The sequence below is a fragment of the Anomalospiza imberbis genome, chromosome 3 (assembly GCF_031753505.1).
Source record: "Anomalospiza imberbis isolate Cuckoo-Finch-1a 21T00152 chromosome 3, ASM3175350v1, whole genome shotgun sequence".
In the NCBI taxonomy this organism is placed as follows: Eukaryota; Metazoa; Chordata; class Aves; order Passeriformes; family Viduidae; genus Anomalospiza; species Anomalospiza imberbis.
In genome coordinates this window covers 37,085,589-37,101,709 of record NC_089683.1, presented here as the reverse complement: position 1 = coordinate 37,101,709, position 16,121 = coordinate 37,085,589, and the positions used below count along the sequence as shown (strand labels likewise).

Genomic DNA, 16,121 nt, shown 5'->3' with positions numbered 1-16,121 from the left:
TTGTATCATGTGTCAGGCAGCCTTAGTTTATAAAGGGAACAGTTCTGTGGGAATAATTTGGGATTCTATCCTCTTCCAGTTCAAATGTTTTTCTCCAGATGTTTCCCGAACTGCTGTCCACACAGGCCATGGTGGTCAAATACTTGATGTCTTTGTGACTTTTCCTCTGACCATATGAAAACAAGTGTGACACACTGGTGTTCTTGGGTACTGCTGCATACATGCCCAAAGTGAGCAGGCAATGGATGTCCCTTCGTCAGCCTAAGATGCCTTCTTTCTTTTTCAGGTGTGTGAGAAAGAGAAATTGCTCTCAGAAAGGAACCAGCTGAAAGCAAGCATGGGAGAATTGTTAGACAACTTCTCGTGTCTTTCCCAAGAAGTGTGTAGAGACATGCAGAGCCCAGAACAGATCCAAGCCCTCCACCGATACTGCCCTGTTCTCAGACCCATGGATCTACAGCCAGTCACCACCATCAGCCCTGCCCCAGCTGGTGTGGAGCAGAGCCTGGTGACCTCGCAGTGCGTCGGGGAGAGCATGCAGTGCTGCTCGGAGCAAGGCTCAGTGCAGCTGGGAGCACCCTGGCTGCCCAACAACATCTCGGAAAATTGTTCGGCCGGTGCGGGATTGGATGGAGCCGACGCAGGTACTTACCCCGAGAGAGAGCTTCCACCAGAGCAGAGCAGCCAAACGGTCACGGTAGACTTCTGTCAGGAAATGACTGATAAATGTACAACAGATGAACAACCTAGGAAAGATTACACCTAGTGACTCGTAACCTTAACGTTACACCTGGTCAGGTGTTCTTCAGTCAGCCAGTGGCAGTGTTCATTTGTTGTCTAGAAGAACGTATTTGGTGCACACTACAGTGGTCTTAGCAGCAATACTGTTTTTAAGTATTCCCTCCTCTCTACAAGCAGGAGTTCTCTTCACAATGGTGCTATCCCTTGCTCAGGCAGGGAACGAAGCAGTGGCAACACTGTCTGTTTTTGTATGTTGATTTCAATCTTAACAGGGATGGACATAACACCTCTGAGGACCCAACCGCAGCTTTTTTCTCAGTGGCCCATGTCACAAAACCCTAACTCAGGAATTTCCTCTGAATGTTCAATTTTTCATTGAAGACAGCTTCTTTACACATCAAAGTTTTATAGCTAAACTGTACATATTATATATAATATATATAAAATATATATATCCATATGCAAGAGTCCCTGCATGCCTCAATTTTCTCATCCTACAAACTGGAAGCTTTCATTTCTATTGTACAAACAAGTTCCAACATTCCTTTTTGTCTTTGATGCTAGAACTAGTTTGGTAACTTGTTACACGATAATTTTTTCCTCAGTTCGCCGTTCAGCAATAGCATTCAATTTGTACTTATTTATAAAACTTTAATGTCAGAAACTTATTTGAGATTTTATTATAGACAATTTTTTTGGCACAGCCATTTCGTGCCACTTGAGCAATGTGGAGTTATTTTATTTTCTTGCAGATACTGTACAGTAATGGTCAACTTTGCCACTTGCACTGAGTTTCTGGTCAAACCTCTTTTCATTAATGAAGTCATGACTTCAGAATAACTTGAGTATATGGTTTTCTTTGCTTTATGGCTTAAAGGAAATAGAAAATTTTTATCTAATAGACAAACACTCAGGAGCTCATTATGTAGTAAAAACAGTCTTGCCAAATACTGAATTCACTAAACAATTTGTAAAGAGAATCTGCTTGAATTATTTTTATATTTAGACTTCTTTCTGTTTCACAAACCAAGTTTAAGTGCTGTTAATGATGCTTTTGGAGTCTTATAGGGGAAAGTATATATCACTCTTTAGAGAAAAGTGTATTTGACAACTGGATCAATTCATCAAATGTTCCACGAAGTAAAGCAAACAGAGATCACGTCAATATACTTGGGGGCTTTTTTCTCCAGCCCCACTCTGCATCCTTTACTCATGGAAGCAACTGCTGCTCCGGCTAGTCCCCAGAGCCTGACCTCAGCTGTCCTCAGACGTTACCTGTTCTCCCCACCAGACCCAAGTTGCAGAGGTGGATCTGGTGAAGTCAGTGACCCTGCCTAGGTAGGCAGAGTTACAGGATCACACCCCTAGTTGTTGACTTTGGCTTCCTTATGGAAGTCCAGCTAGCACTGTATCCTCTTAAGAGCAAAACATACGTTTGCCAACACCCAATTTGGTCACTTACCCATCAAATTGTTGTGTTCCAGGATCCTCTCATCCTGCAGCATTGCCCTCAGCACAAACTGCAGCTAAAAGAGCGCTGTCTCAAAGGAGACTACTCAGTGAATTGGCTTAGTTGTAACTGTATTGGACTTGTATCTTAATGTTGACTCATGTTATGACTGTGTGAGACAGCAGCTTTCCAAGCATAACATCTGTATGTACAGTGTAGACAGAAGAACAACCTCCTAATACTTTTTTTTAATAATTATTACTATTCTAAGTGTACTGAGTTTTTATTTTGTGGTTCTTTGCCCTACGTGTGCCAGGTTGTGTGGCTTTATCGACGACAACTGTCATGTGCTTTATTGGCTGATATTGTTTGTTCTCACTGAAAAAAAATGACCAGCTGTTCACACCTGTTAAAAAAAAAAAGCGTGGGGAAGCAGCTTCTCAGAAGCACTAAGTGATAATGTGGTCTTCTGTGCTAACGTTTACACTAGAGGTGTGCGCTGGTGGTTTTTTGAGGCACTCAAGTAGATCAGCATCTTGAACCCTGGAGGAGGAATCAGCTCCCTCTCTCCACCTTCTTCCATCTTCAGACTGTGCTCATGGACTGTCGCCCACTCGCCACAAAGTCTTGCTTTTATCCTCCTCATGCAAACTATTGTAATTGTAGCCAAGCTACTGAGGAGGAACTGCATATAGCATGTGCCATGTTTGTTGAAAATACTTTTTTTCCCCGCATGTACAAAGAAAAACTAGTATATAATGTAGGAGAATATTTATGTTTAGGTATTAATCATTACTGTACAAAATCCTTACCTTTAAATGTTCAAAAATATACAAATGCCATAAACTCCTAGTTCACACGGTTGAAAAGGGGGGAGGAGTTGTCCTTTCTTTTTAAAATAGCTTAACCTAAAAATATCTGAACCCCCTCCCAACCATCTTTTGCAGGTAACTTCACTGAGAAGCTCTTTGGTGGGGGGTGGGATTTGATTTTCTTTTGAATTCGTTGACGTTGCAAAGCAGTTCTGTGCTTCGCAGAGAAGTTTTGTTTCTATGAGACCATGGCGAAAGCTAGAATTTAAAACTAAATGTGAATCACATTATAGAGTCATAGCTACTTGGGGGGGGTTGGGGATGGACGGGAGGGAAGGGTCAACTGACACAGTATTTTAAAGATGTTTTTCTGTTGCCTTTTTTATTTTTAAGTGACCTCCTATATATATGAATAGATAGAATGTTTTATGAGTATAAAACCAAGTTTTATCTTGCTTCCTGACATGAAGATTTACTCTACTAACAACTCATGTGCAACTGGTACTCTTGACCTCATTCCAACGGTTTAAAAAACCCACCCACACAACCCATTGTGCTGCAGCTCTTAGGTTTGACCTGGCCTCATACTGGTGCTGGGTCCCTTGATTTCCTCTACCTTGGGAACTGATATTTAAAACCACTGCTCAAATAAGTGTCTCTTCCTCAACCTTTCTCTCGTCTCTCTCTTTCCCTCCTCTGCAAGCTCTTCTGGATGTTTGATTTCATTCTTTCCCATTAGAAGTGGCTGATTTTGTGTCATTGCTTCCTATATTTACATGTATCATGGTTTTTCAGTGGGGTTTTTTTGGTGATGGTGGTGGTTGTTTTTTGTTTCTATTTTGTTTTGAGGTTTTTTTGCTATTTTGAACCATGTGGCTTTCAAAGCAGTTACTGGGCTAACGTTTAGAGGAAAATACTGGGAGAATTAGTTTCAGACCTGGACGTCAGTTTACATACCCAACCATTCTTGTCTCATGAGGTCAAACCAAATGACCACAAAACATCATTGGAAAGAGCGAAAAAAAAATCTGACTGCAGAATTCTAAGACTTTGGCCAGTGGTCACTGTGATCTTAAGAATCTCTTTGCATTTGTCAAAGAGGATACATGCAGCATCTCTTCTGCTGGGCGTTGCTTGGGAATGGCATGGCGAGACCCCCATCTCCCCGCTGAGCACTGCTCTTCTCCCATGGGCACATGAGTCCTTGGAGCTCTGTCCAGTCTGTATCTAGTCCTCCTTTTCCTCTGCCATTGCTATACTTGTATTGCCAGGAAACCTCATTTCATTTAGGCTTGTTATGCTTTGTCAGGTGAGTACTACACTATATAATGTGTTTGTTTCTCTGCGTTCTCTGGGGGTGCCTTGAACACAATTAAAGCTCATTGCAAGCTGATTCTGGAACAAAAAGGTAGTGAAAAATAAATTAAAAAAAAAAAAAAAAGAGTGAAAATAAAACAGAAAACAAGCAAAACAAAAGCAAAAACGTTGGCTGCATTATCAGGAGATCCCAGTATTTATATCACTGACTTCCTAACGTGATGACTCAGGCGTCAAGAGTTTGATGCTGCAGTATAAAACTATTATTTTATATATTGTACAAGTAATTTATTAAATGTCTTTCTAAGGGTATATGCTGCTTTTAAGATGCACTATATTTTTGGATCTAATCCCTGTATTATTTTTTTTCCCAAGGAAGTAAAATGTGCTGCAAAAGCAAGCCACAGTGATTAGTATGCTAACTGCTACTTCGCTTTAAAAAGCAGAGTGGGAACGAGATACGTAACTTTGCTAAATGGATTAACTCCTGCCAGAGAAATGATTAATGCTGATACCGTGGTTGTTAATCTGGAGTGTGACACTTCATCATGTCTGTATCCTAAAGAGTGCTTAAATAGATGTTAAAATGCCTAGATACATTGTTAATTTTTTTAATATGTGACTTCATGATTGCCTAGTAAATAAAACAAATCTGCATGCTGGAATCACTATAATCTTGTCATAAAATGAAAACTGATCCACTAGGAGAAAGCATGGTGAAGCATTACAATTCCAGAATCAACACCACATCCTCATCTGTGTCTTGTAATCCACTGCTGTGGTGGCAAAGAGAGAGCACGGGGTGCGTTTGCAGAATAGGAGACCCATAGTGAATTTTGCAGTGAGACAAAGTGGACATTTGCCAGGTTCCACAGGCTCATATTCTGCTCCACTTGACATCCTCTACCACTGCAGTAAGGAGTGCTGCTTCCACCCTTTTTTTTTTTCCCTGATCTGAGATGCTTTTGAAGGTGCCTCTGGGTGAATGTTGTAGCCCATGGCTACAGCATTTTAAAAGTCTCTATTTTAGGGCTGCCTTGAGAAGTTTTAGCTCAGTATGAGCAGCGGCTTTGCATAGGGAGGGGATCTGCTAAGTATGGAGCAGTTTTATTTTTATGAGAAGTGAGGTGAAACTCAAACTATTAACATAAAGAATTTCTTCTCTCTTTCCTATTAAAAATTTTCTCAACACGTTTTGACTTCATTTCAGTTTTGTCTCTGCCAACACAGTCCAAGTTAATTTTGCATCCATATATAAAATACATGTATGTATGTATGTATGTATGTATACATACATCTATAATTCTAGTCAGAGTGTGTGTTTGTGTATTTTTCTGTTTATAATACATATATGTATATTTATAATACTCCCTGGAGTATTTGATGACTCAGGCATCAGGTCTGATGCTGTAGAATACAATATATGTGTATATGCATATGTTCAAATACTGTGTGTATATTTAAAAGATCTATTGTTGGTGGTCTGTAGAATAATTATTTCCTTTACTCTCAAAATTTTAATGGCATTACTTGCAAAGATTAAGTGTATAGTATTTTCCTACACTCCACCAAGATAGGTATTATTTATATTGAAGTCAATTATTGATGAGCATTTTAAGGTAGTACATGAATAATATTGCCATTTTTGCAAACAAAATCACTTTTTGGCAGGAAGGAATGCTAAAAATATCTTTTTATAGGCTTATTACCCCAACTAAACAATTGCTAAAAAGCCAGTTAGGTGACTCCTGTTCTTGTGCAAACTTAAGTGACTGTGGGCCGAGCCCTTGCCATAAGTGAAAGTCACTGTGTGGTTCATGCAGTGCCACTGTTATCCCTTTTGGCTAATTAAGGGCATGCAGAAAGAAACTAACATCCCAAAATAGAAATGGGAACTGGCAGTGTTTGATTTCATTGATTGCTTAGAAGCAGAGATGGTCACAGGCTACGAACCCAAATGACCCCCCCTGCTTTGGAGGGAGCCAGGCAGGGGCTGCAGTGGACGGTGGGCTCATCCCTGCAGCCGGAGGAGCCCATGCTCTGGGATGCAGGCAGAGGAGGGAGCAGCTGCCCCGTGCTGGGTGTTGTGGCTGGCACCCCCTGTCCAGGCCGGTGGTTCCCTGCAGCTGTGATGTACCCAAGAGAAATATGCATGGTTTCAGTCCTGTTCTCACTGCTGCGTTTGCTCCGCCTGAAGCTCTCTGGATCCCTCAGAGCAGCAGGAATGATACTAAACACTTTGGTGATATTCGATGCGTGGTTGTTTACTCAAAGTTGCAAGCATCACCTTTGATTTCAAGGGTGGGGATGCCCTAAGAGTTTGTTCCAGAACCAGTTGGTTACAAGTGCACCTCTTATATATGCCTTACAAACTTCAGAGGCCATATTCAAAACAGGGTTTTTTCAGTGTATGCAAGGGGGTGCAACCCCTCTTCTCTTCCTCCCCAGGTCAAACAGTATGGACAGTTTTCACACATATCTACCTGTATAACCCTCTGTACCTCTCATAACTGGTCAATGACTGTAACAGGTTACATCAGGTGTTTTTTCTACATACTTTTTACACAAATTCTATGCGATTAATGTAACTTAATTCAATGCATCATTTTATTGTACTAGTTCTTAAGCTTGTCTTTATTTTTTTTTTCTAGGTGACTGTGGTTTCTTGTGATTTTTATTGTATAAATAAATGAGGTGGCTGTTGATGCTTACTCTCTGTTACTAAGAATTTTTACCTTTTTGGAAGAAAGCATTGCTATGAACTAATGAATTTAAAATGTCATTTACTCATTGTAAATACAGTATTGTGCAAAAAAACAAAAATGAAAAAAAAAACACCCAACCCTTTTCATTCATTTGAATTGCTAGTGTTAACTGAATTTTGTCTAGACACCATTTCTGTTGATGAAATAAAGACATATCATTATGTATTGTAAATTGTCTCATCATGACTCCGAAATTGATGTTGCAGGGCTCGGTTAATGCGTGGGTTGTAGGTAAGATGCAAGAGGGTGGGTTGGAAGTGGTTTTAACTGCCAGGTGAATCTCTGGACAGATGAAGAGACTTCTACTCAAGTGGTCCCACTGCTAATTCACTAGCAGTCTTTGATCCAGGGATCCAGTTACCTTTGATCTGCAGGAACAGCCCAGAGTGTTCCATTGCAAACATGAAATAAGTTTTTTTGGAAGATCAAATAAGCTGTATCTATACTTGTTCCCCTAGTGCAAGACTTAAGGCAATTCTGCTCAGTCTTTGTTTTGGTCTTCTAAAGCGCCAGTGTACTTGTTGAAAGCTGAGGTTTGTTTCCCCTTTAAGGAAAACCTGAGAGAAACTGAGAGGTTTGTGTAGAAACAAAACAGAGCTAAAAATTCTCTGTAGTATTCCTTCCTGAAAGAGGAAACTTGTGCCATGGACCATTAGCAGGAAAGCCAGAAAGGAAAGAAGAAATTGCAACAGCTTTAGATGCTCTTCACCACGAGCAGGACATGGGGTCTAGCGGGGAGGTGTTTGTGCTGTGGGAGTCCCACATCAACCATTTCTCTCCTTGTGTTGGATGCAAGCTGGGAGACTAGCCAGCAGCTTGGCCCGAGGATACACAGGGAGGGGGGAATGGCATGACCAGTTGTCTTGCCCTGGCCCACACACTTGCTGGGATGACACTCTGTGGCATGGGGAGGAGGTCAGGCTGCTAGAGGGAGGTCCCCAGGCTTTTTTATCACCAGACAGAAGACCATCCATCATGTTCCCTTGGCCACCAACCTCAGCGTCTTCCTGTTGAGCATATATGAAGAAGGCTTCCCACCCCGTCAAATCTGTCAGAAGATGTATCCACCATGTCTACAGAGCCTGGCAGTAGACAGAGTACGTTAGCAAAGCTGTTTCTCCATCCCTCAGTTGTTGCTGGCATTTAATGGCCACCATTTCAAGTATTTCTTTCCTTTTTTCTTTTTTTTTTTCCTTTAAAATACTGAATAAATGCACAGGCAAATTGTCATTGAGTTTCTAGTGCGGCAGAATATGAATGTAAATCAGGTGCTCTTGAAAAAAAACAAAACAGTACAATCTTTATGCTTGAGTTATTTTCCTGCAGTCCTGCTTTCTGCTAGCCTTGCCTTAGAGTCATCAAGTCATGGAGGACTTTTATGCATAGGGAAAGCTGCATAGCAAACAAACCTGTTCCAAGCATCACTCCCTACTGAGATAATAGCAAATGTGAACTGTGATAAGCTTGACAAAAGCAGCTTTAAGTATGTGGGGCTAGAAACAGGATCAGGGACAGACAGAAGGTGCTTTATTTTCCAGGTACACCAGTGTAAGAGCTGCTTTCTTGGGCTGCTTCCTTGGGCTGCATACAACCCAGAAAGCCAACCCTCTGGAGCTAGGCTGTACTAGCAAAATGAAATGAGCTCTTTTTGTCTTTGCTTGTCTTTTGGTTCTTCTGTATGAATTAATGAGACTGTGAAGCAAATAAGATTTTCGTGACCACAATGTGGTCTTCTCAAACAGCAAACTGGAAAGTATAGATGTTTTGCACTTAAAGTAAATTGTCTGATATCACTTAGTTTCAATTTTGAATCCAAAAGCATTAGCTATGGGGGGGCTACATTAGCATGGAAATCCTCAGAGTTTGAGGATTGCACTAGCAAGGCAGAAAAGCCACAGATATTCTTCAGCTGTTTTTTTCTCTCTTTAATTTTCTGTCCTTTCAGATTCCATGAGTATTTCCTCTGTCTTTTTATTCATCAGCTGCTGAAGTCTGGAGAGATAGAGGCCACATAGCCTTCCAGGTTACTTTCAAATCACACTATTCCTTTCTTGTTGGTGCCTTGGGTCTTAGGCTACCTTGAAGTTCTGTGGATCAGGCTGGTTTCTGATATGAAACCACTAGCATGCACAACAAGTTATACATCCCAAAACGCTCCCCAAAGACACAAGGTTGTTTCTGCAGTGGCAGCACACACTGACAAAATCCAGCTCAGTCTACGTGAGAGAAATCTTGAGTCGTGAAGCGAGCTACCCAGTTACACCAGCAGTCAGAGTACAGCACAGCTGGGATTGGCATGAAATGGAGGAATAAAATGTTTGCTTTTTTAAACTGCATTATCAATTTAGCATTATAGCAGTGGGAGAGGGAAACATAACGACAGAAAATCTGCTTCTCATCTCTCTGCTGAAGGCAGTTTGTACTCAGTCCCTTAGTTTATTTCTTCTCCTTAGAATGTCCTTACTTTTTCATGATGGATGATAGTTCTAGGAGCATGCTCTGAAAGATAACAAGAGAAAGAAAGCACTAAACTGAATTGGTTTAAGGAGGAAAAGAAATGCCATCACAGTAATTAACCCCAGCACATACATTGTTTAGGGAATCTGGTGTTTGGCTGACAACATACTTACCTTGTAGGGCTTTGTTCAATGGCGGGGTGGAAAAAGGGGAAACACCTTGATTTTAAACCAAAATAAATACATGAATACAGTAGTGTGACCAACAGGTTGGGGGAGGTGATTCTCCCTCTCTACTCAGCCCCTCTGAGACCTCACCTGGAGTGTTGCACCCAGCTCTGGGACCCCAATATAAGAATGTCATGGACCTGCTGGAGCAAGTCCAGAGGAGGGCCATGGGGATGGTCAGAGGGGCTGGGGCACCTGTCCTGTGAAGACAGGCTGAGTTAGGGTTGTTCAGCCTGCAGAAGAGAAGGCTTCAGGGAGACCTTATAGCATCTTCCAGTACCTAAAGAGGGCTTACAGCAAAGTTGTAGAAGGACTGTTAGCAAGGGCATGTGATAGGACAAACTGCAATCGAGTAGGTTTAGATTGCGTATTAGGAAGAAATTCTTTACTGTGAGAGTGATGAGGCTCTGGAAAAGGTTGCCCTGAGCTGTTGTGGATGTGCCATCCCTGCAAGTGTTCAAGGCCAGGTTGGATGTAGCTTTGAGCAACGTGGTTTAGTGGAAGGTGTCCCAGCCCATAGGTGTGGGGCTTGGACTAGATGATCTTTAAGGTCCTTTTAAACCCAAACCATCCTGATTCTATAATTCTGTGATTTAGTAATTTGTTTGAAATTAGTGAACCCACCCTAGCAGCTCTTCCTGTACCTAGTAAGGGGGCTTGTATATTTTTTAATTCTTTAAAACCTTACAAAGACGGACTCAATTAAACAAATTCCACTTTCTAAATTCCAGCTTATTTGTTGCTGCACAGATCCTTAAAGGGGTTAATTAGTGTTCAACTGCTGCTGACACCCAAAGTTTATCTCTGTGCTTGTGCAAGTGGTGAACAGTTACCTTTGGGTGGCCAAGTGGCTTTTGCAGGATAATTGGTACACTTGCTGTCATCACCACAATTTTCTTCGGAGTCCTCCAGGGCAGAATAAAATGCAAGTACTGTGGGATTTATTTTTTAAAGAGGTGTTTACACTGAAAAACTGTACAAAACCAGCAGTAGTTACCAGCAGATGTAAATGTGAATACCTTTAAGGATTCTCAAAAATCCTAGAGGAACACAGGGTTTTTCCAGTCCCTTACCTCACCTGCAGATTTTCCTGGTGGAGCTCAGCTGTATAAATAACTCCTCCATGGTTATCAGATTTGTTATTTCAACTTACATTCACTCTTATCAAGCTGTTGCAGCCCCAGAAGCAAGAGCAGGTGAGCAGATAGTTAAATGAGTGGGTATTTATTCCTTACACATTGTTGAAAGGTTGAGCAAACATGCCCTGTTCTGAAGAAGATGGCAAGCACTCATGCTGAACAGCAGCTTTCTCTTCCCTATCCTGCTCACTATGGAGTGTTTTCCCAGTGGGTAAGAGGCTCAAAGCTGAATGGAGAATTGAGAAGCAGGAAAAAATTGAACGGCATGGAGGAATAAAAGAGCAGTGCAATGAGGGAAACCAAACCTAGTGAATTGTAAAATTTTCACAACTTTGACAGAACCAGGATTTCAGCCCCAGAGACTTTCTTCTCTGCAAAAGAATAAAATCAGCAGCCCTATCTCAGACTAATTCTGCAATCTGAGAGTATCAGTGTCACCATCTGCTTCACTGTCAATTTTATTCCTTTCATTCACCATAAGAAGGGAGTCTTCCTTTTAAAGATATATTGGTTACTTTGTAGCCAAAAATACAGACTTATTAAAATGACACTGTGAAAGCATAGGACACCCTGGAGGAGAGGATGGGGAAAATGCAGCACTTCTTGCAAAACAAAAGTCTAGAGTGCCTAAAATGCTTAAGATTTCATTATGAAAGTCATGCTCTAGTAATTTTGGTTGCTAAGATCATTATACATCTTCTAATGATTTCCAGTTTTGGTTTTTGATTTAGGAACTTATCATGGCTTCATGAAGAAACACAAACATTAGATAATGTCAAGCCCCCCATCTTCTTGGAATACCCTTGGGTACTCTAGAAAAAGCACGAGCACAGTAGTTCTCTTAATACAGGTTTAGGCATGGGTTGCAAATATAATTAGTTCCAAGTCATCTGAAAGTTGGTGCCTTTGTGAAGAGAGTAGCCAATCTAGTGTAAATACTCCCAATCCCAATTAACCAAATTAAAACTCCTAGGTTTTAGAGCACACCATAGAATTCTTTAGAGAACTGTCATATAGGTAAAGACCAAAAAGAACTGATGCTGGACATCTTGCTCAGGTAGTATGGAAATGGAATCCTCTGCTTTAGAAAGGCAGGAAACACAGCTAGCAAAGACTTCAAATGCAGCTAGAAATGAAATACCAGACAGCCTCCAGCTTTTGTAGAAATTATTGCATTCAGCTGTTGAATTGGGAAGACATTGTGACACTCTAAAGATGGAAAGTCAGGCTGTGGTCATCTCAGCTGAGCTTTCTGATCATTCTGCAATCGTTCCTGGTTTGCAGAAAATGGGTGAGGAGGAAGACTGCTTGATTCTCGTGAATGGCGCCTTTGGAAGTAAAGCTGCCGTCTTCTCAAATTGTTTATTTGGAGTGCTCAGATCTGTTTTTCATGCCCCCAGAGATAAGAAGAGAGTTATTTGATGGTCCTAATGGCTTGACATAGTCCTGCATGTGGCTGCTGGGAGACAATACCCCTCAGTGCAATGCTCCAAGAGCCACATGCCTATTCTGGGCTGTAATTCCTGGCCTGCCTATTTTCACGAGAGCACAAGTTGTATCTGTACTTGTTGTAAACTGATCTTTGACTCCATCAGTCTATTAATCTTATTAGGTTTAAGCATGTATTATCCACCAGTCAACACTCTGACTGGTGCAAATCATGAGGTCTTTTTCTCATAATATAATTCACATGCAGAGTCCTATGGACAGCAGCATAATTCCTACGCGCCTTTGTGGATCCACCTCCTGGCTGTCAGCTATGATTATGGATATACTAAATTCAGTGAAGCTTTTTTCACTCAGTTGTTTGTGAAAAACTGCCATTTAAGGCCTGCTTCACCTAACCGAGTCTGGCAGCCTGGGACCATGCAGAAGATACCCTTTGGCTCCATTGCTGTGTCTCCCCTTAAATAAAAGTTAAAATGTGGTGAGAGATGCAAACCTTAGGGCAGAACTGTGTGTGTACCCACAATATCTCTTAGATGATAAAATACTGTTTATTCTCTAAGATGCATGCTCTAAGTGAACCTTGGAAATTATTAGCTTGGAGACAGTTATCAGTGAATAAATTGTTTTCTGTCACTTCAAAGCATGCTGACTGCGATCCTCAGGACCAAGGTTTTGGAGTCTTGCAGATAGTCTGACTTCAGCTGTGCATAGTTGCTGGATTCCCCTGTCAGTGCAGAGTTTTGTAACATTATATTGAGATTAGCTCATTCGTATAGTCAGCAATGCTCTTGTCATTTTGTTTAGGTGGAATGAAATCAGTTGGAAATAACCCGCATGTCATGCATTTATTCTCCACCTTTGCTTTGTTATGTGCTTGAAGGTCCAGTTTTGGTGGTCTGTCTTCAGAATCTAATAAACCTAAAGCTTGACCAGCAGTGGCTCAAAAAAAGTTCTTGTTTTCCCCAGTGGATCTTTAGTCAAATAAGTTTTTTAGGTTTTCTGTCTCTCTCACTTCAGCTTCCTGGTCTGAATAGTTATTAACTTTGGATAATACCACATGAAAGAAATGGAACAGAACATGAAGAGTGGGTGGTTTGGGTGTAAAACTAAACAGTTTTACAAAATGTAAATATTTTGTCAGGGGTTTATTCTGTAGTTGGATGTCAAATTACAAAATGGCTCTTCATCTCCACCAATTCCAGGTAAGGAAGTTTTAAATAGCCTTCTAGTTTGTGAGCTAACATGGTCGGTCTGTATAAATCCTACCAATAGGAAGGGCACTTCTTCCATTTTAGATCTAGAGCTGGTCTGGTTTGAACTGAAGTCTGCAAAAGTTGAGGAATCCTGATAGCCAAACATGCATTTTGTAATCAATATCCTACTGCACTGTTTCACTGGGCTTTCAGTGAAGAATTAAATGCATTCTCTCCTAAGGGTCCAAAATAACCTTTCCACCAATGAGGAAGGCCTAAGACAAACTTCCTGTTCTCTTTGAGAGAGGCAGTTTTGTACTTATGAAAAAAATCCCATTATATGACCCAGCCAATTACTATCCAACACCTGGTCGTAATAGTTTGATCCGCACGGTCCAATACATAATGAGAAGTTATTTTTAACACATTCATTTGTCCCTAATGATTATTATTTGCTTGTTAGAGATTCAGTTTTGTTGTGGAAATGGCATTGCTAATACTGGTCAGAAAAAAGCTCATCACTGGTTGAAGGTCAAGCATCCATAAACTGTACCTTTAGACTTGCTCAGTGCTTTCAGTGCCACAGCTCACAGAGTGCAGTTGGCTTGTCTGCAGACTCTGGCAGTATCAGATGGATGGATTTTGTGTAACTTTGAGGTTTTTCTTTCAGCTAGGAAGAAAACTGTGGTGTTTGTGGGCAGCTGCAGCTGTCCTGCTGTCTTATCACAGAACATGGGTCTGTGTTTGGTTGGAGGTTGCTAGAATGGTTATTGAGCTGTAGAAAGTGATCTTTTCAATGTTGAATTGATACTCCTCTCTCATTGAACCTAATACAAAGAATGCTACAGACATATTCTGGCAGAATGGCGTGGATGAGGGGGAGAAAGAAAAGGTTTGAACCAGTATGGAACTCAAGATGATAGTTTGGGAAATTTATCAAAGAAAATTGAAGAACAGTGTCAATTCTGCTCTTCGGCTACCCATCTTAGATTAGTAAAATCCAGGTTAGACAGACTATATTTTGGCTGTTTAGAATGTGTTTGTGCATGTGGATTCACTGTTATGTTAAGAAGTGTCTGTACTTTCTCTGCATTATTGTTGCAAGTCACTGTTAAACAGGGATGGCAGTAGACTATGTTTTTGTATGCTTCATTTGGAATTTTTTAAATATAGCTACTTTTAAGTACTTTTTTTTAATATGATCAGTAGATTTTGAATCTAATCATACACATTTTTCTTTTATCTAAACATAACCTTTCCTGTGAGGAAAGGCTGAGAAAGTTGGGTTTTTCAGCCTGGAGAACACTCCAAGGTGACCTAGTAGTGGCCTTCCAGTAAGTAAAAGGGAGCCAACAAGAGAGCTGGAGAAGGACTGTTAGCAAGGGCATGTAGTGATGGGACAAGGGGGAATGCTTTAAACTGAAAGAGAGTAGGTTTGGTAGGAAGAAATTCTTTACTGTGAGCTTGGTGAGGTGCTGGAACTGGTTGTCCAGAGAAGTTGTGAATGCCCCATCCCTGGAAGTGTTCAAGGCCAGGCCTGATGGGACTTTGGGCAACCTGGTCTAGTGGAAGGTGTCCCTTTCCAGGGTGAGGATTGGAACCAGACGATCTTTAAGATTCCTTCCAACCCATATAATTCTGTGATTCTGTCATTAATACATGATTATCTGGAAATCAATATTTTAAAAAATCAAACCAATGCTGAGTGCCTTTGGCCAAATTAAATAGTTAATATAGGAATTGAGGAATATAGCCTGGAAGAGTATTCAAGTTTTAATGCCCAGGTTCAACATATTTATGATGCACCTGGATATGTGTGTATTGAAATCAGTATTCATAAAAAAGCTGCAGCAGTGCCAGAATAAAGTGCATTTGCCAAAACCTTGCCTCAGTTCTATTAAGAAGTACATGTACTTTTAAATTTTGCATGCTGTAAAGCAGGAATCACCTGCATACCTACAGGTAGCATACCTACATCAGTCACATTTTAAAATGCTAGCACGAGTCCTGTACATAATGATCTCCAAAGACAGCATGCTGGAAGAGTGTTACTTTCAAGAGTAATTACATTGTTTTGCAAACTGAGTATATTTCTCTGAAGGTCTCCCCTGGAAGGTAGAATCATTGTCATTACATAGGAAAAGCTGCCAAGCAACTTCTGTGAGTTCTCAAGAGAGTGCTACTGAAATTCTGTCTTGCTTTGAATAACTTTCTGCACTTCACCTTTTTAAAGAATCTTCTATCTGAGTATCAAAAGCCAGCAGATCAACAGATTAGGCTCTAGGCCCTCTCCCTGTATTAGAAAGACTGAAGTGGAAAGTGGTTATATTGCACCTAAGTGACAAATTAATATGCTTATGCTGACTGGCTTACTGTAGAAACTGTAACCCCATGGAAACTGGAACTCCCAATTTTTGGATGAGCAGTGTAACAGTGCCTTGTGTTTCTTACCAGAAAAGATTTGAAGCTTGTTGGCTTTCTTTGTTTTATATATAGGGGGAGAAAAGGTGGGGGGGGAGTGTTTAGGAAGAGTGAGGAAAAAAAATTGAACAGAATCTATGACTTTGAGGA

General features: G+C 40.8%; 1 protein-coding gene across 11 annotated transcripts in view; it reads left to right on the top strand.

Annotated features, from left to right (window-relative positions):
* The window catches only part of BACH2 (BTB domain and CNC homolog 2), a 187,616-nt gene extending 180,359 nt beyond the window's left edge, over positions 1-7,257 (top strand). For all 11 annotated transcript variants that reach the window (XM_068184041.1, XM_068184046.1, XM_068184040.1 and 8 more), the window contains one exon: positions 287-7,257. In XM_068184041.1, the coding sequence (XP_068040142.1) occupies positions 287-766 (480 nt within the window). In that variant the 3' untranslated portion in view covers positions 767-7,257. The remainder of the gene's footprint in view (positions 1-286) is intronic.
* The last annotated feature ends 8,864 nt before the right edge of the window (positions 7,258-16,121 follow it).